The 22,040-nt window shown below is 55.0% G+C and overlaps 1 protein-coding gene across 2 annotated transcripts; it reads left to right on the top strand.

The window, feature by feature from the left end:
• Window positions 1-361: 361 nt before the first annotated feature.
• FAM163B (family with sequence similarity 163 member B) lies at window positions 362-21,207 on the top strand. 2 transcript variants are annotated; one of them, XM_041483977.1, is made up of 3 exons: window positions 362-613; window positions 20,458-20,573; window positions 20,656-21,207. In XM_041483977.1, the coding sequence occupies exons 2-3, from the start codon at window positions 20,481-20,483 to the stop codon at window positions 21,205-21,207; spliced, it is 645 nt and encodes a 214-aa protein (XP_041339911.1). In that variant the 5' UTR covers window positions 362-613; window positions 20,458-20,480. The 2 variants fall into 2 exon arrangements, with proteins under 2 accessions (XP_041339911.1, XP_041339912.1); XM_041483978.1 differs by lacking the exon at window positions 362-613 and having other exon boundaries at window positions 20,481-20,573; window positions 20,656-20,838; window positions 21,016-21,207.
• Window positions 21,208-22,040: the final 833 nt, after the last annotated feature.

Genomic DNA, 22,040 nt, shown 5'->3' with positions numbered 1-22,040 from the left:
CCGGGTCCGTGGCAGGATGACCCCTGTCTCTTTGGGGCTAACTCAGCTCTGGGGTGATTCTCCCATCTCCCAGCGCTGCTCTGCCCCTCCTGGATACCCAGCGCATCCCCGCATGACGGGGCTGGGACCCTGCGGCCGCACGCCAGGCTGGGAATGGGGAGTGGCCCCGCACCCCGGGAAGGGAAAGGAGAGCAGCCCCGCACCCCGGGATGGGAATGGGGAACGGCCCCGTACCCCGGGAAGGGAAAGGAGAGCAGCCCCGCACCCCGGTTTGGGAATGAGGAGCGGTCCCGCACCCCGGGCTGGGAATGGGGAGCGGTCCCGCACCCCGGTTTGGGAGTGGGGAGCGGCCCCGCACCCCGCCGCCGGCCCGGCCATGTGCCGACAGGGGTGGCTGCTGCCGGCTGCCTGCTCCGCGCCCGCCGCTGCCGCCCGCCTCCTCAGCCTCCTTTCTGCCGCTTATTTTTAATATATGTATATTTTTTGATCGTTATTTCATTTTTTAGATTTTTTTTTTTTAAACGTTTATTTTGGTATTGATGCTCTGCGAGCGGGAGACTTCGGGAGACGCGGTCCTCACCTGAGCGAGCCGGCCCCATTCCCCCGTGTGAAGGTAAGCGGAGAGGGAGAAGGCACCGGCGCGGGGGCTCCGCGGGACCCCCCCGGCTCTGCCGGGCCCCTTCTCCCCGTCTCTGCCAGCGCTGGGGTCTCTCGCGGTGTTTTTTCCCTGTTTGCTTCGCTCCCGCCCCCGCCGCCCGCTCCCCGGTGCATCCGAAACTGCCGGGGACCGCTGCTCCGGGGAACCGGCGGCGAGCCCCGCATCCCGGGGATGCCCGCAAGGAGGGCAGCAGGCACAGGATAGCCCCGCTGCCGAGAGAGGGCTGGGAAGGGATCTGGAGGGGGAGACGGTGAGGAGGGACATGGAGAACTGCACGGCAGCCGCTCCCCCAGAGCCTGCCCGGAGGGACCGGGCAAGTCCGGCCACCCCAGATCTGCGTGGAAAATCCTGGGGTGCTCCAGGCTCGGCTTTCCCTCATCCTACAGCATCCTCAGCTCCAAAGCGTAGGAGAAATGTCATAAAAGCACCTTTCAGGGGTGGAGTGGGAAAGCTGCCCCCATCCCATGGCTCTCCTGGGTGTGCAGGTCGCGTCCTTCTCTGCCCCAGGGACACCTCGGTCCCCTTTGCACAGTCAGTGTGGGACTGGAACCGGCCTCTCTCCATTGTCTGGACATCTGAGCCATGTGATTCACTTTATTTCCATCTCATGTGCTGGCCCCAAAGGACATCAGAATCCCCCTCTCCACCCCAATGAGTTTGTAGGACACCCCAGTCCTGGGTTAGGTAGGAAACCATCCCATCATCTCCCACTCAGCACAGCGGTGGTGATGGAGAGGGATCCAGGGTGGAATGCGAGGAAGGTGAGATGGCACAGTCACCTGTGGGTTGTTTTTGTCACTCTGCATCCAGCAGCCATCAAGGTCTGTGCTCTCAGAGCCACATGGATGCTGCTCAGCACATTAAAGGTAGCCTGAGGGCTCAGGGGGGCTGTGGGAGGGAGAGAGAAATCCCCCAAGGGAAGATGGCTTTTCATTTCCCCATATCGACCGCTTTCAGACAGGATTATTTATATTTGACATAACAGATCACCAAACTTGGGAGGCAGTGGGGGTGTGCTCATACTCATTAAGGTAGACAGTTCTCTGGCAGAATAAATTCAAGGTAAGAGAAGACGGCACTTTGAGGCTCAACAGATTGTCTTCCAGCCTGAAAGGAGCAGCGAAATCAGCATAAAACCTAGAAGGGAAAACTCTGCACTTCAGTCTGTCATGATGTATGGCTGTCATTTTTGGGAACCTGGCGGGTTATCCCGATTTTTAGAGTGCAGATGGTGCTCCTGGGTGACTTCATTTGAGCAAAAGTACCCAGTGGGATGGGTTTTTTAGTCATCACATCTTGTCTTCGCTGAGGAAGCATCTAAATTACAGTGCTGTGAAGGAAAGCATGAATTGTGCATGAAGTGAGTGCCTCAACTATCCCACACCTGTGCTGAGGCTCCTGCCCCACTGCAATGCCTTGTGAATAACTGGAGTTGTTTGCAGTCTCTGTGGTTGATTTTCTTCTTGCCTGAAACAGGCAGAAAGGTGCATTAGGGGCTGTCAGTTGGTGAAAAGAGATTTTAAACACCTTAAAGACTGTGCAGCTGTAATTAGAAGTGTAACCTCCTTCTTCTGCATGTCAGGATTTCTGTGCAGAGTGATGACAGGACCTCTTAAGGAATGGTGCTGGTGCTCAGGAGAGATAAAGAACTTCAACAAAATCCCCTGCAAAGCTACTGATGTTGATTTCTCACCCCGCAGTACATTGGTTCTCGTTCAGAAAGGATGTGGGGATTTGAGGGGAAGGAAGGAAACAGCATTTGTTCTTTTCTGGTTTATTGCCAGTGGGCACAGGTTACAAACACAGCTTTGAAATACCTGTGCCTACCTGGGCACAACGAGTGGCAGAACATCCCCAGTGCTGTGACTCCTGGTTGTGTCCTCGCTGGGCTCCAGCAGAGCCTGGTAGAGGCTCTGGCTGTCACATCTCCTGACCCTTTTCCACTGAATCTCTGGCAGTCCCTAAACCCTCGTGGAGGTGACATGAGAGCCAAGCCTGAACCCTTTTCTCTGTGAGGAGAATGTGTTCAGCAATGGGTAAGGGACAGACTCACTGCCTGTGGTTTATTGGCCCAAGCCTTTCTAAATGTTTCCCACTCTGACCCTACAGCCATTTCTCAGCACCCCTTTAGGGTCTTTAAAAGTTCTGCTGGGTGCCAGATTCAAAGAGATAAAGGTGCTCAGCTCCCTCAGGCATTTCTGTGCAGCCCAGAGAGCTTTGCTCACAGCCTGGCACAGTCTGTGCCACTGACCTCTGGGGTGTCAGGATGTGTCCTCAGCGCCCAGCACGTGGGGCAAGGAGGGCTTTTGCAGCTGGCCAAGCTCCAAGGGATTTGCCTGACTCAGGCTTTTCCCTCTGGCTGCGCAATGCTGGTGGAGGAAGCAGGGATGGCTGGTCCCTTGTCACTCGGGCTGTTCCCGTACCTGGCTGTGGTGTTGTCATGGATATGGAGAAGGACATGGCCAGGAAAGAGGTGCTGCATGCTGGCAGGGCTCCTGCAGCCACGGCTGGTGATGCAGCTTGTGACTTTGAAGAGGTGCAGGGAAGGATGGAGCAGAGGTGGCAGCTGTTGGGGTTGAACTTGAACTCATTCCTCATTTAAATTGTGTTTTCTCCCAGGTCATTTGGTGTAATCTCCTTCTCTCCTTGTGATCTCTTACAGTAGGATTGGTTCCCCCTTTGCCTGAGCAAAAAGCCTTTATCCCAGCAGTGCAGACGGGCAGAGGGGTGACAGAGAGGTGGGTGGTGGACTCCGACCCTCTCCAGACCTTTCAGCCACGTTCAGCTCACAGCCAGCACCAACCCAGACAGGCCTGGGACCTCAGGAACCTGCTAGAGCAGCCCTGGCCAGAGGGCAGCTGGAAAGGTTGGGGAACAAAATTAAAGGTCAGAATAATATTTTGAAATATCCCTGGACCTCTTTGTCCCTGGGAAGGTTAATGACAGCCTTGACCCATTAGCAGCAGTTCAGGGCAGCAGCAGGAGGAGCAGGCTCCATGCAGATGTGATTCTCAGGGTGTCAGAGGCATCACTGAGGGGGGACAGGACTGGATTTAGGCCAGAACCACCACAGTGATGATTTTACCCCATCCTGTGTGTCCAAGAGTACAGATTTCTCTCTGGAGCTGAGCGTCAGCAGGGACAGTGTTGGGTCCAGCACCTCCCTCAGCGTGAGCTGCCCTTGGCACGACAAGGAGTGGAGACAGGACACGAGCCAGGGGCTGGTGAGTTCTGTCACCCTCTCACTTCAGACAGAGTTGTCTCCTGCTCAGAGCTGACCTTTTACTCCACTCCCAACAATGGCACAAGATGAGCTGAGGCACCACCAGGACAGCTCAGCCCTGCTGACCATCTCCCTTCTCCCTCATCTCCCTCCCGCAGGACAAAAGCCACCTGCAGCCACACACATGGATGTTGTGAGCGTGCTGAGCTTCTCTGGACAGCAACACTGATGTTTTCCTGAGCTGGAAGCTGGAAAACACGTGCCATTGTCCACCAGCCCAGGAGCTGAAGGAGGGAGGGATGCAGCTCCTACACGGGGCTGAGTGGAAGGTACACACGGCTCTGCTGCCCTGGGAAATAACTCTGTGCTCCACAGCTTTTATCAAGGAGATGGAAACTTGTCATATTCTTTTTGCAACCATATCTGACATTATCCAAGCAATTTGCCTTTGGTGTGTTTCCAGAAATAGTTAGGCCTACGGTAGGCAGGGGTGACATCTGGATGCATTACTGTTGAGTTCAGAAACATTCAGTAAACAAGACAGGATCTATTGTTTAAAGGTTATTTCAAAAGGCTCCCAGCGACTTCTCTGGCTGTGCAGTGGGAAAAGCTTTAATGGCACTGTGGTAATTGCCTTTTCTGAAGGACATTTTACCAAAAAACCAAAAGTAAGGCTCAGCCTGTCCCAGCCAGGTGAGGGACCTGATCCAAGCTGAAAATGTGAGGGGGTTTGCTCTTTGCTTCAGCGCTGGTGGGATCAAAGCTGGGAAATGGCTGAAGGAAGGGCAGGCTGGGGGGCACAGATGGGGGATGCAGGGGAGCTCACCAACAGTTCAACAATAAAAAAAGGTCTCAGATCAGCATAATAGGGCAGCAGGATTCACATCAGCAGGGAGGGCGAGAGAAAGAGCCCTCCTCGAGGCACTGAGGGGAAAATAAATGTCATTAGCCATGGATAAAGCAGCTGCCTCTGAGCACCTGAGCCGAGGGCGGGAGGCTCTGCAGGGAGAGGGGGCTGGGGGGCCACAGCAGGAGCCACTTGGAGCCCACGCCTCTATTCAGCCTGTCCCAGAGCACTGAATTAATCTCTGTGGAAATAAAAGGAAAAGTGAATTCCTGGCAGGAGCCAGGGCCAGCTGTGCTCCCCTCCCCTGGCCCAGGTGACAGGGATGATGCCCGTGTGGAGGGAGGGACCAGCTGTGGCTCTGCTGTCCCTCACACAGGAGGAGGCACTGCTGCCTGCTCTCCTGAGCCCCAGGGCAGGCAGAATTCATGCTCACTGATGATTTCCTGCCCCTCAGAGAGGAAATGGGTTCACATATCTTCCCGTTCCACCGGTGTTTTTCCCCGAGGGGCAGTGGGGTGAGCGAGTTCCGCTCAGTGGAGCCCTGGGGCTCTGCCTGGAGCAGGACCGTGCTGTGCCGCTGCCTCCAGCCCTCCTCTGCCTCACCTGGTGCTGCTGTGAGGCTGTGTCAGTGCTGGGGGAGCCCTTGGGAGCTGCTCAGATCCCACACACCCAGCCTGCTGCCCATGCCTCCCTTTTCCCTTCTGTTCACCCACTGCTGCTCCAGCCCTGCCCTCCTGCTCCACAGCCCCATCCTCTTCTTCATCCCTTGCCAAGATAACAATCACAAAATCCTTAGGTGGTGAGACAACCACAGGAAACTGCATGAAAAACAGGCTTTGGTGAAAAAAAAAAAAGCAGTTTTTTACCCTTTGAATTGCTACAGAAGTCCAGCTTAGGCTCTGCCAAGGCTGGGCTGACTGGCCTCTCCTGGGGAGGGGATAAAGGAGATGATTTTGCTCAGCAGGGGATGGAGCCCTGGGCACAACCAGCTTTAGGTCTGGCTCTGAGGCCAGGCCATGTCTTTGCTCTAGGTACGAGCTCATCTGAGCTGCAGAAGCTCATAAGCTCATTACACCGGGGGAGTTGCAAGTGCTGAGCAGGCCACACAGCTGGGATTTCCTCCCCTTCCTTCCCATCTCAGCAAACCAGCAGCAAAAGTCCTGGGTGGTTGCATTTTTTCCAGTCTTCCCATCTCAGCAAACCAGCAGGAAAAGTCCTGGGTGGTTGCATTTTTTCCAGTGCAGAGCTGGTCCCTGGACCACGATGGTGGCCTCTTGTAGCAGTGCCTTGTCCCCACAGAGCTGGCACCAGGCAAAGCCTGCTCCTCTCTTTACTCACAGAGTGTTTGGGATTAAAGGGGGAAAACCATCAGTATAAATGCCAGAAAAGTGGCTGAGAGAAACCCCCAGACTGCTGGGTGATGGAGCTGCTTTGAAATCCCCTGGGGATCACCTCAGCCCTGTGATGCATCCCTCCTCTCCCAACCTCTCCCCAGCTGGGTTCACTTCAGCTGAACGCGATCAAAATGCCTTGAGGTTCAAAGCTTCACCTGGCACCGATCACAGCACAGAGATGAGGACTTTGTTGTAAAAGATGCCACGGAGGCTCCGTTGGGGCTGGAATTTGCTGTGATGCTGCGGGAGCGTGCCGGGAGCGAGGAGGATTTCACAGGGAAGCGTCAGACGAGTCCCCGGAGCGGCTGCAAAAATCACAGTTCAGCTGAAGCATCACTCACAGGCACGGCTTCCTACGAGAAAAATAACTTACCTACAGAGGGCTTGGCTCGTTTCTCTTCCAAATATTCCTCCTTCGCTTCTCTCTGGGGTGTTTGGGTTTTTCTGCCTGGGAGATGCTGTGGTATTTCCGAGGTGACCGGCAGGGACAGTGCGATCCCGGCACTGAGCTCCTGCTTGAAACCCGCGTCTGCTTCTGGTGTAGGCAGAGGGTGCTGCCCGGGCTTTGCCATGCCATTTACATCTGGGTTCCCTGCTCTCCCTGCCTGCATCTGGGGTTTGCATCTGCATTCCCTGCTCTCCCTCCCTGAATTTGGGGTTTGCATCTACATTCCCTGCGCTCCCTGCCTGCATCTGGGGTTTGCATCTGCATTCCCTGCTCTCCCTCCCTGAATTTGGGGTTTGCATCTACATTCCCTGCGCTCCCTGCCTGCATCTGGGGTTTGCATCTGCATTCCCTGCTCTCCCTGCCTGCATTTGGGGTTTGCATCTACATTCCCTGCTCTCCCTGCCTGCATCTGGGGTTTGCATCAGGATTCCCTGCTCTCCCTCCCTGAATTTGGGGTTTGCATCTGGATTCCCTGTCCTTCCTGCTTGCATTCGGCTTTTGATCCATCATGGATCTTCCTGCCTGGGCTTTGGCAGACCATTAACTCTCTCTCCTTTACCTGCATCTGGGGTTTGCATCTGGGTTCCCTGCTCTCCCTCCCTGAATTTGGGGTTTGCATCTGGGTTCCCTGCTCTCCCTCCCTGAATTTGGGGTTTGCATCTGGGTTCCCTGCTCTCCCTGCCTGCATTTGGGGTTTGCATCTGCATTCCCTGCTCTCCCTGCCTGAATTTGGGTTTAGATCCATCATGGATCTTCCTGCCTGGGAAACCATGAACTCTCTCCTTTACCTGCTGTCTGCCTGCTCAGAAGGTGCCAGGGTGTGCAGGGACAGAGATCTCCTGCACTGCCGGCAGCGATGCTCCTCCTGCCACTCTTCTTAACACAACGTGGAGTGACAGGGAAAACTGAGTTTTCCTCTAGACAGAAGGCATTTTGTGGCAATCCAAGCCGTTTTCTGGGAGGAACTGGAGGTGTCCCAGCTGTGGGAGGGTGGCTGAGGAGATGCACGGCCTCGCTGCTGGGGATCTCTGCCCAAATTCTCCACCAGTGCAAGCAGGGATTTGCAGGGATGCAGGCTCTCCTGGGGAAGGGGAAGGAGGTGTCTCGGTCTGATTGGTGTTGCCTGCTGGGAAGCTAAGCCCTGGGAAGATTAGTGGTGGGATCTGGGGGAAAATAGCTCTGCTGAGAGAGTGGGAGTGGAGTTGGGAGGGGAAGGATAATGAGCGCTGATTTGCGTTTGTTGTTAGGAAAATTTAGTGGGTTTATTGTTATGTTACACAAAGGAGCAACTGGGGTAATAATTCCAACTTATGGCTGTCCCATGGGCTTCTTGTGTGGCTTTTTCCTTGTGCAAACAGTGACAGGCACCAAGCTACCACTGCCTGTGGCTGCAGTTCTGCCAGGAGAGCAGAGCCAGCCCCACTTCCACATCCAAATGCATAAAAATGCTTGAAAGGAGTTTCTCAATGCTTTCCAGGTGATGTTTCCCATCCAGCTGTCACCAAAACCATTTTCTGAGTGAGTGTGCCAGAGTTAAGGTCTACCCAGAGCAGGGAATGTGCTCCTGGCTGGGGGTTGGACTTGGTGACCTGTGAAAGTCCCAAACCAGTCTGTGATGCCAAGGGCAGCTCGGGTCTCCAGCCCTGGCAGCACTGAGCTTTCAGGGCAGACCTGCTGGGCACAGGGTGCCCAGAGCAGCTGTGGCTGCCCCTGGATCCCTGGAAGGGCCCAAGGCCAGGCTGGACAGGGCTTGGAGCAGCCTGGGATGGTGAAAGGTGACCCTGCCCATGGCAGGGGATGGACTGAGAAGGGTTTTCAGATCCCTCCCAACCCAGACCAGTCTGGGATTCTGTGATCCCTGTGACCAGCATTGGATGTGACATCCCATGGGCAGGCCCAGCCCCCTGAGATGAAGACAAGCACAATGAATATTAGACAGTTCCAGATGATTTTTTTCTGATTTGCAACACTTCAGCTTTGCTGTTTTCTCGAGAGTTATTCCTGATTCTCACAGAAGCTCGTGGGAGCAGATTCAGCCCACAGAAAGTGGAGTTTTCTTAGTTGCACCTATTTTCCCTTGTGTTTCTGGCACCACATTTTTGTTTATGTTGTATTTTCAAAGAAAACAATGCAGGTTACAGAAAACACAAAACAGTGGCACCAGTTTCTGAGAAAACAAGCACTGATCTTACCTGATTTCTGGATACCATTATAAATACTATATATTGTTGAATGTTCAGATTGGCAGGCAAAGGGTTAGTCTGTAAAACACTGTCTGACTTGATGGGTAGTAAATATAAAGTGTGAAGATTGCTGGGCTGTGGCAGAACTGTTGACTGCAGAGGATTAGAGTTGCTCAGCCCCAGGGATGCATAAAACTGGAACATGCTGCTGCTGCTGGAGTTTTGTTGGAAAAGAGAAGGGTCCCAAAAATTAGTACAGGTTTTCCAGGATCTGAAATGAAAAAGGTTTTGTTTGATTGGGCTGTTAACACCACCTTGTAACCCAAATATCACAGGCTGGTGCAATTCCATGATAATCCCAATTAAACCAACCAGAAGCAGCACTGAAGCACCCTGAGCTCCCAGCAGAAATTCCTGGGCTCCCACATGCTCCATTCTCTGCTCTGTCAAGCCCAGGAGCAGTGGCAGCCAGGTTGGAAGGTGTTTTTTAACCAGGCCATCAGCAGGGATGCATTCCTGATTACCAGAGGAGATTTCTGGTCGGTTGGACTTTCCTAAGGGGCATTTCAGGAGCTCTTCTGTGCCAAGGGGCACTCCCAGGCACTGGGCAGGGAACATGCTCACATTTTTACAGCTCTGGGTTTTGTCAGACTCAGACTTCAGCTCTCTGTCTGGTTCACATTGAGGCAGGATGGTAATGAAGGGCTCCATGGGGGAGGTGGTGCCTGCAGAGCTCAGAAAATCAGTGAAGTCTTTGTTGATTTAGTTCTGGGCTCCCAGTCCATCCCAGCTCAGCTCAGAAAATCAGTGAAGGTTTTGCTGATTTGGTTCTGGGTTCCCAGTCCATCTCATCCCAGCTCAGAAAATCAGCAGCTTTGCTGATTTGGTCCTGGGCTCCCAGTCCAGCACATGAACTGTGTTAGGAGAGAACACTCCTGCTTCCCAAGGAGTTCCAGCAACTGTGCTCAGGCAGAGCCAGCTCACGGTGCAAGGGAGGAAAGCTGGAATCCAGCTGGGATTTGGGGTGCTGGGCGAGCCTCCTCCTGCTTCCCAGGATGCTGGAACCATTTCTGTGGGCTCATCCCTGGGGGCTCAGGGCCATGACCCCTCCCAGGGCTGCTGTGGGTGCCTTCAGCCAGGCTCAGCCTGGGATTCAGAGCACTGCTCTGAGGTTTGCCTTTCTGACAGAAGCCCCCTGGCATTTTCTGCTCCTTTGAGGTGCTGCCAGTCAGCCAAGCAAGGAAAGGAGGAGCTGCAGCCTGCTCAGGACGCTCCAGCACCGAGCAGAACCTTCTGATCACATTCTTCTCCCTCACCTGCCTCAGTTTCCCACATTTCGGTGCCTGTGGCAGCATTTCCCGGGCTGGGCACAGCAAGGAGGTGGCAGATGAGGATCAGGAGCCACTGCCTGGCTCTCCAGGGCCTCTCCAGCCCCAAGGAGTCATTTCAAAGGCAGGGCTGGTGTCGTCCCCGTGCTGACGAGAGGCAAGAAGATCCCTGACACGTGTTCTGCTTTCAGAAAGATGCTGTCCCTGGGAACAGTCAATATCTCAAACATTTGATCCTGGCAGTTCCCAGCCCACGTGGGCTTCAGCAGAGCAATTCGTGTGAAGGTTTTTCTCAGTTTCTTTATTCTCCTAATGAGGGTTTTCAGCTGAGCTGTGTGAGTTCCTTTATGTTTTCCACTCTTTCACTTATGATTTTGTTGTTGTAGGGGGGGTTGTCGTTGTGGTTTTTGGTTTTTTTTTTTTCCTCTGAGTTAAATCTTTCCCTCTCTCATCTCCCAGGAAAAGCTGTAACAAAATTAAGGTGAGGAAAAAAGGGAAAATTTACTGGAACTGGTTCATGGTAAGTTGCCAAGAATCTGAAAATTACCCTCTCAGACGGTCTGTATTAATTCCCTGATGCAGCAATGATAAATCCTTATTAAAGAGGATAACATAAGGAGATTTTACTGCCTATGGAAAAACTCCTGGGTGCAAACAATGAGGAACCCCTCTCCCTCCTGTCCATGATCCCTGGAAGTGTCCAAGGGGAGTCTGGACAGGGCTTGGAGCAACCTGGGACAGGAAAAGGTGTTCCCCCATGGGAGGGGGTGGAATGAGATGAAATTTAAGCTCCCTCCGACCCAAACCAGTCTGGAATTCTGTGATTCTGTGATCACTTTGCAGATGCACGTGTGACAGTGCTGACACCAGCCCTGAGGGGGTGACATTACATGGAACAGAGGCCACGGAGGGGAAGCCAGGCAAGTCCCCTGTCCCAGGTGCTGTGGGCAGTGGCTCTGCCCTGGCAGCAGCCCTAAACCTCTGCACTTCCCTCAGTGCTTCCCTGAGGTCCAGCCCTGGGAGCAGCAGGCAGACAGGAATTTAAAAGCAGCGGTTTTTGTGGAGCAGCCTGAAGGTTCCTCTCACTCCCCGTGTGATGAGTGAGGGGCTCCTTCCCCCCCAGCCCCAGTGCAGCTCATGCCCTGCCCAACACCAGGGCAGGGAACATGTGCCAAACTCCAGTCCTTAGCATTTATGTGTTATTTCCAAGATCCCTGAGCTCCCCCTCTCTTCCCCTCTTCTTTATTCATGCACCACGCTGCCTTGCTGGGCTGGAGTGGGAAAAAACACTCTGCTTGTGCCTCATTACAGGGCTTGAGCCAGAGCCTTCACCAGAGCCGTGTAAAGCTGTAGCTATGGAAACTCCCAACCCTTTTTTTCTGGTGGTTTTTTTTGGTTTGTTTTTTTTCTTGAGAGCAGCAACGTATCTCTGTTTGGAGATCCCAGGCAGGGCTGGCTGCAGCACCCAGGGAGTCCCCTGGTGTCACACAGCAGCAGCAGGAGCTGGAAGCACAGAGCTTCCAGTGTTCCCAGGGCACAGGAGGGGGACTGAGGAGGAAAAATGGGTTACATGGGAAGCCAGAGCCCAGGACAGCTCAGGGGTGCTGGGGGGAGCAGTGTGATGCTGATGGAGATGTCACCAGCTGCCAGGCAGCCACCCACAGCTGGCAGGGGTGGGCAGGGACAGAGGGGTGCTGTCTGAGCAGAGATGGGATGAGCACAGTCCTGGGGGATGCTGGTTGGAATTTGGGATCTCTGAGGCATCTCCAACACCCAGGAGGACCCATCTGCAGTGGATGAGGCTGGGAATTTGTGAGGAGCACTCTCCCAATGGGGCACAGCAGAGAGCCAAGTGCCCTCTGCTCAATATGACAGAGGGGTGTGCTGGTGGCTGGGTGGAGGGTGTCCCTGAAGCTCCCAGGCTGCTGCATTTTATTTTAAAAGAGCTGCCTGGTTCCCAGCCTGGATCCGTGCCTCCTGAGCAAAGGGAAGCAGGATGTGCAGCTTTAATCTGCTGAGGATCTTCCCATCGCACGGAGATGTGCTCACAGCCCTTGGAAGTGCAGAGCTGTTGGATTTGCTGCTGCCTGGCAGTGCCCACTGGATGTGCCCTTCCTCCCCACTGATCCCTGGCTCAGCTGGGGATCCATGGCTCCTTCAGCTCCCAGGACATCTGTGGGGTCACCGGGTCAGGAGCGGGGCTCACCCTTTCCAAGCCCTGCTCTGGGGCTGCCTGCAGCATGGACCTGCTCCCAGATCACTGCTCCCCCTGTGCCTGGCCAGGTGGAAGCCACCTCATCTGGAAATGGGCTGCAATTTGATGGGTTTCAGGCAGTCTGGCTTCAAAAGCAGAGCAGTGACCAACTTCCCTGTCTGAAAAAGGGGTGTTGGAGTAGCAGCAGTTTCCCTGTGAGGTATGGCACTGCCAGAGCCAGAGAGCCAGAGCTGCTGGGGTGGATAGAGCTCCTAGGATGAGCCAGAGCTCCTGGGATGAACCAGAACTCCTGGGACGAGCCAGAGCTCCTGGGATGAACCAGAGCTCCTGGGATGAGCCAGAGGTGCTGGGATGAACCAGAGCTCCTGGGATGAGCCAGGGCTGTGTCCCAGCTGTGCAGGGAGGCTGAAGGTGCAGCTGGGGCAGTGTGGCCGGGCAGGGCTCTGTGTGGCTTTGGGCCTGCCTGAAGCAGAAGCCAAAAGGTGCAAACAGGAGCTCTGAAGCATTCAGGGCTTCCATTAGCACAGGCCTGGATGGCAGCAGAGGTGCCTCAGCCCATGGTTTCCCATAGGGATGGCTCTCCATGCAGAGGCTGTGGCATGTGCAGAGCCACAAATCCCAGGAGCTAAAGCAGCCACGGGGAGAATTTCTGCTTCTCTGTGGCCATAAGAGGGTACCAGGACCTTGCTGTCCCTCTGTGCAATGTCCCTGGCCTGCAAATCCTTGTTCTCAGGCTGGTTGTGGATGGCAGTGCTGCTCCCATCCCATCCCAGTGCTGATGCCCCCAGGAGCAGAGGCAGCTCCAGCTCCCAGCCAGGGCTGTCATCAGCTGGGAGCTCACCTGGTGACTCTGTGTGAGTGTTTGCCATCCTCATGGCCCAGCAGCCCTGTCTGAGCCATGAAACCCCATTCTGGAGGCATTTTCTGGGAGATGGGGCAGCAGGAATGCTGGAGTGAGCCCCTGGTGTCAGACAGCAGCTCCCACAGAGCTCTTGGAGCTTCTGGTGCTCAGCGTGAGGAGATTTCAAAATTCGTGTGAATGGAGCAATTCTGGAGTCACTCTTTCAGAAGAACAAATTCCTTTTTTTCCCCACTTTTGGTGCATTGGTTCAGCAGTTCTTTCTGACAATTAAGGCTTTTTGATCTCTCTGACTGTGCCTTTCTGGGGGACTGCAGTGAGCTCTGCTGTGAGATGTTGGAAAGCAAGCACTGCCTGTTGGGTGGATGCAGCAGGGAAAAGTCCTCATCAGGAGAGAGGTTTATATTTGGCTCTCAGTGAGCTTTTCAGGTTGGCCAAGGAATGTTTCCAGCCTGCAGGATGCCCTGCTGGAGAAGAGCCTGGGCAGGGCAGCGGGTGCTCCCCATTCCCTGACCTTTTCCCTCTCAGCAGTGATTGCAGCACCTTAGCTCAGTCTGCTAATTCCCAAACCTGCTCTGTCTAATGTTTAATATCTCCAGCTGCTTAAGCTATACTCAAGAGGTGATTAAATGATGCAGGGTGGAAAGACAGCACATCTTTTTCCTTTTTTTTTAATTTATTTTTTTTAAGGAGTTTAGACTGCTTATCTCTGGATCAGCCTGAGCCTCCCCTGAAGGGTTTTGTTGTCAACGAGCTGCTGCCGCACAGCAATGCAGCCTGGCTGCTCTGGCAGGTTGTGGGGGTCACACCTGATGACCTTTAAAGGTCTCTTTAACCCAAAATTCGGTTCTGTGGCAGGGACAGCTGCAGAGGTGCATATACAGTGTGACCCTGGTATTTGGAAAAAGCTTATACAACAAGGAGTTGTTGGACTGACATGTGATATTGAACAAAACACTTTTCATTATAAAATCTAGGGGGTTAATTATCTGTAATACCATTTTTATATGTGGTTGTATTGAATTATAATGGGAGCAGGCAGAAGGAGCAGCTCAGGGTGACCCATTCCCCACCTCAGCACTGCTCTGGGAGCACTGGGGGAGATGTTCTGGCTGCAGAGGGCTGAGCTGAGAATGGGCAGAAAGGAGAGGAACAATCCCTGGTCCCTCCAGCCCTCTGGAGGAGTTTATTGTGTGTTCTGATTGATGCAGACACGGGGGATACATTCCCTAAATCCCCCAGTGCTCATCTGTGTGATCCTGATGTCCCTCCAGCCTTGGTGGCACTGGCAGGGCACTCAAACCTCTCCTGAGCAGGTGTTGTCCTGCCCTCAGCCATCCCCAGGTGTCCCCTGAGCCCTGCCCAAGCCTGGGATCCTGTTCTGCAGAGCTGAGCACTATTCCAGCAAGGTCCTGGCTGATAAATAATTCATCAGGCACTGGGGAGGAGTTCCCTTTTCAACGTGTGGTTTCTGCTCTGGACATCAGTGGGAGCTGAAGCACCAGGGGCTGTCCCAGCTGCAGGAGGGCTGGGGGACTCTCTCAGGAGTCTGGGCTGTGGGTTACCCCTGTGACAGTGACCTCTGTAGTTGGCTTTAAGGCTCTAAAGCCACCAGAAGGGGACAGGTGGATGTGGAATGTTCTGTTCTCCGTTGTGTTTGCTGTTAAAAGCCCATGACAGCGTTACAGGCATCTCCCAGCTGGTGGAGCCCTCTCTGATGTGCCACAGGCTCACAGGATTCCTTCTAATTCCAGGGATCATCAATAGTGGTACCTTTGAGGGTGGGGAAACCCTCCTGAGTGCAGGAGCTGCTCTGCCAAGGGCAGTGTCTGAGCAGAGATGGGATCAGCACAGCCCTGGGGGATGCTGGTTGGAATTTGGGACTGCTGGGATCTCTGAGGCATCTCCAGCACCCAGGAGGACCCATCTGCTGTGGATGAGCCTGGGAATTTGTGAGGAGCACTCTCCCAACAGGGCACAACAGAGAGACAAGTGCCCTCTGCTCATAAAATATTCAAAAACCCCTTGGAGTGCCTGGAGATGGGGTTACCCATGGGGACAGCCCTGCTGCTGGGCTGGGCCAGCAGGGGATGGTGAGATGTGTCTCCTTGTGTGAGCAGTGCCCAGGTGGCCTTGCCAAAGCCAGGGGTCTGCAGTGACCCAGCCCACCCACAGCCCAGCCAGGCTGTTTGAATCCCTGCAGGAACATCCCCAGGCCAGGAATGCTGCCCTCAGGAGGGGACAGGGAGCACACAGGACTGATGCAGGCCCTCTGGTTAAAGTGTTTTTCATCTGGAAAGCCACATTCCCGCCTGTGTTTCTGGCAGCTGCCCTGTCCTGGCTCTGGTGATGCAAAGTCTCCTGCTGGCACCTTGCCCGGCCGTTCCCAGGGCCCAGCTCTCATTCATTGACTGGGTAGGATTACAGGAACTGGGGGAAATGCACCAGGAAGGCTGGATTTGCCACCAAACTGCTGTTGGCTCCTGGTTTATTTGCTGCTTTCCCACCTCCCAAGCTGGTGGCAGCTCCTTCACACCAAGGCTCTCTGGTGTTTGCCTTTGGGCAGAGCTGCGGCCCTTATGGAGCTCCAGGGTGAGCACAGAGGAGTGTAAGCCAGGCTTATCCTGAATTTACAGCATCAAGGGCTCGGATCCAGTCTGCTCTGCTCTGGACAGTTTATTGCAGTGGGATTTCTTGCTCTGATTCAAGATCCTTGATGCTGTCTGCACCCAGCTTGGGGACAGAAAGCAGCAAGGCCCAGTGGCTTGGGGCAGTGGCATCTGGGACAGCCAGCACCCCTCACATTTTTCCCTGGCATCGTGCTGAGCTCTTTTTCTTCCTTCTGAGGCAGGGCCTGACCAGCAGTGTCAGTGTCAGGCTTCGTGGCAGGTGGATGAGCTGGGAAGTGGCTGCATTGCCCAGCCATGGCAGGACCTGCAGCACGCAGGGTCACACTCATCTGCCCCCCACTCAGCTGCTCAAGGTTCCACACAGAACTCCAATCTCCCCAACCTCCTCATCACCCCCCCGTTGAGCTCCTTCCCTTGGATCTTTGCCAATGAGCTGGACCCCCCCCAGCAGCCCGGAGGAGGGTCAGCCTGGGGCTGTGCTGGGGTCAGTCCCCCCTCAGAGGCCTTCCAGGGTGCTGCAGGACACCCACGCACTCGGAGCACAAACAGCTTGTCCAAGCCCAGAGCAGAGCCAGGGATGTGCAGAGCAGAGCAGAGCCAGGACAGGCAGCGTGGTGTCACTCCAGGACACGGCGCTGGCCTCCCCTGCTCCCTGCCGAGGGTGGGATTGGGTGTTTTCCTTTTTTTTTCTCCTTTCTCTTCTCCATCTTGGCTGTCTGGGAGCATGGGGCAGAGCTGAGCCCTGCTCCCCTGCACAAACTGTGAGCCAGGGGCAGCGTCTCACGCTGAGGTTAGAGCTGAGTGTCCCTGGAGTAGGCGGTGTTTTTATGTTTGTCCCTGTGTGTTCATCAGGGCTCTCAGCTCCCTGTTGTCCTCTGGACCACGGGGTGTTTGTCCCTGTGTTTGTGTGTTCACCAGGGTGGGTTCTCAGGTCCCTGTTGTCCCCTGGAGCAGGGGGTGTTTGTCCCCATGTTTGTCCCTGTGTGTTCACCAGGGCTCTCGGCTCCCTGTAGTTTCCTGGAGCAGGGGTTTTTCTGCCTGTGTTTGTCCCTGTGTGTTCACCAGGGTGGGCTCTCAGCTCCGTGTTGTCCCCTGGACCACGGGGTGTTTGTCCCCATGTTTGCCCCTGTGTGTTCACCAGGGTGGGCTCTCAGCTCCTGCCTCCTCCAGTGCTGGGCACCAGGCAAGATCAATCCTGCCAGCACTCCTGATTGTGCTGCCAGCTGACATTTTGTACCCAGCCTGGCTGTTTTGTCTGAGTCTCCAGCTCCTGGAGACAGGTGAATGAGGGCAATTCCCACATTTCTGGTGAACAGCAGGCTGTGCTGCCTCTGGCTCCCAGGGCTGCTGGGGGATGCAGTGGCAGTGCAGAGGGACAAGCTTTGGGATACAGCCCTTGGCATGTAAGACACGATCTCCTTGTGCAGGCACATCTTCAGTAGCACCAGCATTCCCTTTCTTTAACCACTTGCCATGGCAGCACTTCCAGCTGCTGCAAAACTCTTTGGAGTGACTTTGTTGCCCTGCAGATGGGAGTTGGGGTGGGATGGGACAGCTGAAAGCCTCATTTATTTAACTGTCCAGAAGATAATTCTTAATCCCTGCAAACCCTACAAGTTGGCTTAACTGGGTGCTCAGAGGAACCTCGGAGCAGTTTCCTTTTCCATCCCCATTTCCTTCCCCCCCCAGCTTCAGCGGGCAGGATCAGGCCAGTCCCCACGAGCCTCTGGACCTGGAGCTCAGCTTTTCAGAGCCGACTATTTGCTGGAGCCTTGGTTTGGGCTGAGCTCAGCCCCCCCAGCTGCTCGGAAGCCTTCCTCCCACGCAGCCCTCCCCAGAGGCTGCACGGAGCCAGGAGCAGCTGTGAGCAGCCTCTCCCCACACTGGGCACCCGTGCTGGTCCTGGGGCCGTGTTCAAGGTGCTGGGGAGGTGGAAAGAGGATGATTTCTCATCCCAACCCTTCCTCTCCCATTCACTGTTGTTCAGGAGAAGCTTCCCCCGGCCCCTGGGTTGGGCAGCTCCTCATGGCAGTGCCCAAGGGAAGACAGGAGCAGAGGCTGAGGCAGATCCAGCCCTTAGTGAACGGTTCAACCTCAAAATCCACATCCTCAGCCATGGCAGGAACATGCAAAAGCAGGCAGGTGGCACAGGGCTGTGTCTAAAACCAAACAGCTCCTGCAGGACCTGCATCTGGGAACTGTGAAGTGGTTTTGGTTTGTAGCAGCACAACCTGTCCTTTTCATTCTGAGAAAGAAGTTTTGCATCAAGCCCTGCGTGCTCCCAGTAACCCCAGGGCCACCATCACCCCATGGCACTGGGGACCACCTTCCTACAGCAAAGGGCTGCTGGGCTGGGGGCAAACAGCCTCTGTGGTGTTACACCCCCCCTGCAGCCCCTTCCTGCTGCCTGCCAGGGATGGCTGATGTGCTGGGGGCTGAGTTTGGATGGGTTCAGGCATCCTTCGGAGCTGGAGGGCTCCTAAAGCTGGAGGAAGGAGCTGAGCTCTCCCAGGACTGTCTCCCTGCCTGTGCTCCTCAGAGCAGGGCTCCTGCATACCTTCTCTGAGACCACAGCAGAGCTGCAAAGCACTTCCTTTTACCAGGATATTTATTGCTAAATATATGAATCTGGGAGCCTGTGGAGCGTGAAATTAGGAACAAATGTAAAAAGGAGGTCTAGACAGGAATTGTTCAGCTTATGGGCCTCCACATGCTCTGCTTTCCTCCCCCTTTGCACGCTGGAGGGTTTAAAGCTTCCAGGTATGCAGCTTTAATCAGAGAAGTATGTTTGGGGAGGGGAGAAGGGAGAAATGCAAATGGTCCAGCTCCGGAGGGAGCAGTGGCTGAGATGCCACGTCTGGACAGGAACCATGGAAATTGGCTCAGTGCAGCCCTGGCTTGTGCCCCGGGGCTTTAATTAATGGCTGGAAAAGCCAGAGAGCCCTCCCTGGCAGAGCTCTGCCTGCCACCTCCCATCTCGGGCCGGCAGGGAGATGCTGATGCTCTGTGATGGGTGCAGCTCCCATCCCTGAGAGCCTGCAGGGTTGAGTGGTCACCCCAGAGCCAGGCTCCTGTCCCAGTCCTGCACCCCCTGCCCTTGGCTCTGGGATTGCAAATGGGAGCAGCCAAGGACCCAGGGATGGGCATTTCCAGCTGGCGCCTGGCCCAGCCAGGCGCCTCCATCCCTCTTTAAACAGCAGCCAAAGTTTCTAAATCACTAATGCGTCGTTTGCAAACCCTTCCCATGGCTGTGCTGTTCCCCCTGAGCCTCCTCAGAGCGTTTCCCCCGAGGAATGAGGGCAGGATTTGGCCCAGCTCTTGCCCCGGGGCCGTGGGGTGTGAGAAGGGTGTGAGAAGCCGTGGAGCCATCGGGATAAATTCCCTTCCCTCCTCCCGAGCTGCTCAGCAGCAACATAAAACGTGATGCTGCTTTATCCATTCAGCACTCACCCAACTTTAACAGGACATTAAGTGCCTGAAAATATGGCACAGGTTTGTTTTCTTTGGAAGCAGGTTAAATCCCTGACAGATACAGTTGCTTTTCCTCGGGTGCTGAAGTAATTTGGGGCTGGGGTGGCTGGTTTTTGCTTTAACCTGATAGCACGAGCTGGGAGCCAGCTTTGTTAAAGCACTTGGAGAGTAGGTGGTCAGGGTAGGATTTCTGCCTTAATTTATGTCTCTCCTGCTGCTCCCAGCCTGAACTAAAATGTTGCTGGAGTTTTATTTGTGCCAGTTTTAGTGCCACTGTCTCCTAGCTGCTGGCAGGTGTGTGAGCAGGCAGGTACCCTGTCTCCCCAGCATCATTCCTGGGGCACAAAGCTGTGTCTGATCCTGGGGTGGGGAGGAACTGGAGGCCTCCCGTGAGCATTCAAGGCAGGGATGCTGAGAGCAAACCCCTGCTGGTGTTGCAGGGCTTATGCTGTGCAAGATACACAACATCTGTCCTCTGGAGAGCCCAGCAGGGACAGGGACAGGGGGACAGGGACCTTCTGCTGCTCCCTGTGCTGTGCCAGCTCCTAAGTGGCATTCCAGGAAGAGAAGAGTGCTGGTGGTACCCCAAAATGCAAGCTGAGCCACAGCATCTCTGTGATGTGCACTGACAGCTCACCTGGGGCTGTCAAACATCATCCTGGGGTGCCCCCAGAGCCCCCCAACACTGTGGGTGAAGTGGAGGATCCTGGTGCCTTGGGCAGGTCCTGCTCTCAGGGAGGGCAGCACCCAGCTCCCTGCAGTGATTAAAGGCTCACTTAGCAGCCGAGGTTACTCCAAATTCAAATACCACATTGTTTTCATGGGGAAAATGGATTAGAGGCTCAGAGAAAAATGAGTGCAGATCAGAAATCCTTATTGCAAGGCTCCTTCTCCCATCATTGGAGTTTTCTGCCACCAGGTAGGAGCTGGGAGAGTGCCCTTGGTGCCTGGTGTTATTTCCCTTGGTTCCCCCTCCTGAGGGCAGATGTGACCCCAGAGCTGCTTCTCACTCACTGCATGAAATTTTTTTAACCCTTACACCTGCAAGGTGGCATTTTTGGTGACTCCCTGGTGACTTACCACAGCTGCCCTGTGGATTCTGATTCTGCCCTCCTGCTTTTTAGCCCACTTCAAAAGGGGGCAAGCAGAGAGTTTGGGGCTCTGCAGCCCATCCCCTCACCCCGTGCACTCAATTTTGCAGGCTGTTAATGGAGAAGAGGGCGGATGACAGCCGGGACCGTGGTCATCACAGGTGGAATATTAGCGACTGTCATTTTACTCTGTATCATCGCCGTCCTCTGCTACTGTAGGCTCCAGGTAAGGCCGGGGGGTGCCTCAGTGGGGAGGGCTGATGGCCTGGCAGCTCTGGGGGTGCCAGCTGAGCCCCTTCCCCTTTCAGTACTACTGCTGCAAGAAGGATGAATCCGAGGAGGACGAGGAGGAGCCCGACTTCGCCGTGCACTCGCACATCCCTCCGCTGCACTGCAACCGCAACGTAGTGCTGACCAACGGCCCCTCGCTCTACTCCTCATCCCCCTTCACCAAAAAACCGGCCCAGAGCCGGCCCAGCTGTCCCAGTTGCGCTCCCTACGAGCCCCCTACCTCCTTCCTCCAAGAGCCCCCCACATCCTTCCTCCAAGAGCCCCCAACCTCCTTCCTCCAAGAGCCCACCACATCTTTCCTCCAAGAGCCCACCACCTCCTTCCTCCAAGAGCCCACCACATCCTTCCTGCAGGAGCCCCCCACCTCCTTCCTGCAGGAGCCCCCCACCTTCTTCCTGCAGGAGCCCCCCGAGGAGCTGCACAACGGGGGGGACAGGGTGAGCTACAAGACGGTGAGCCAGGAGGACCTGGCGCTGCCCGTGTCCAACCTGCAGGCGCTCAACCCCAACCGGCTCTCGGCCATGCGGGAGGCGTTCTCCCGCAGCCGCAGCATCAGCACCGATGTCTGAGGTGCCGCCGGCCCACCCAGCCCCAGGGGCATTGGACTGGCTGGAATTCGTGGAGGAGTTTTGAATAGGGAAAAAAAAAACCAAACAAAAAAAAAAGTGAATGTATTTTGACGGGCTGGTGGTGTAAAGGGGGAGCAGAGCAAACTCAGGTGTGGGGGTGCAGCTGGAACAGGAGGTTTCTCACTGCTGTGTTGTTGCTTGGTTTTTTCTTTTATAAAGAGGATTTTGATACTGAGCATACTTTTCTACAGAGGAGCTGCCCCTCCTCGCCATTGGGCCGGGGGTGATGAGCAAATGATGGGGCTCATGGGTGGCTGAAAACGGCTCGTGCTGCAGGTCAGCAGCAGCTGCCAGGATACACTCAGCCACCCCAAAATGTCCTCTGGCCAAGCAAGGCTGTCACTGCCCACCCTTCTGCCAGCCTGTGCTGCAGCCGTGGGGGTGGCTGCGGGTGTGAGCCCTGCAGCATTCCCAGCCCATCCCACTGCTCCAGCCAGGCACAATCCCAGGTGCCAGGCACAATCCCCTCAGGGTTAGGATGGTGGCTGTCCCTGGAGCCCCCCAGAGTGACCTCATGGAGCCCCTGAAGGATGTGGGCTGGGGTGTAAAACCTCTGCGTTACTCAGTGATGGAAATAACACACAGCACACCTTGGGATGGAGGAATATCCCTGTGGATAATCAACATCCCTGCTCCAAGTGGTGCCACACACAGCTCCTGACTGAGGGCTCCGTGGCACAGGGGTCACCGTGTGTGTGCCCACCCCTTGCATGCACATTTTTACACACATTTATTTGTTTGGGAGGGGTTTTTTAAACAAAAATAAAAGGAAA

The sequence above is a fragment of the Pyrgilauda ruficollis genome, unplaced genomic scaffold (genome assembly GCF_017590135.1).
Source record: "Pyrgilauda ruficollis isolate IOZ18807 unplaced genomic scaffold, ASM1759013v1 scaffold62, whole genome shotgun sequence".
Classification (NCBI taxonomy): domain Eukaryota; kingdom Metazoa; phylum Chordata; class Aves; order Passeriformes; family Passeridae; genus Pyrgilauda; species Pyrgilauda ruficollis.
Note: the sequence above shows the minus strand (reverse complement) of the source record. Positions and strands in the feature narration are given on the sequence as shown.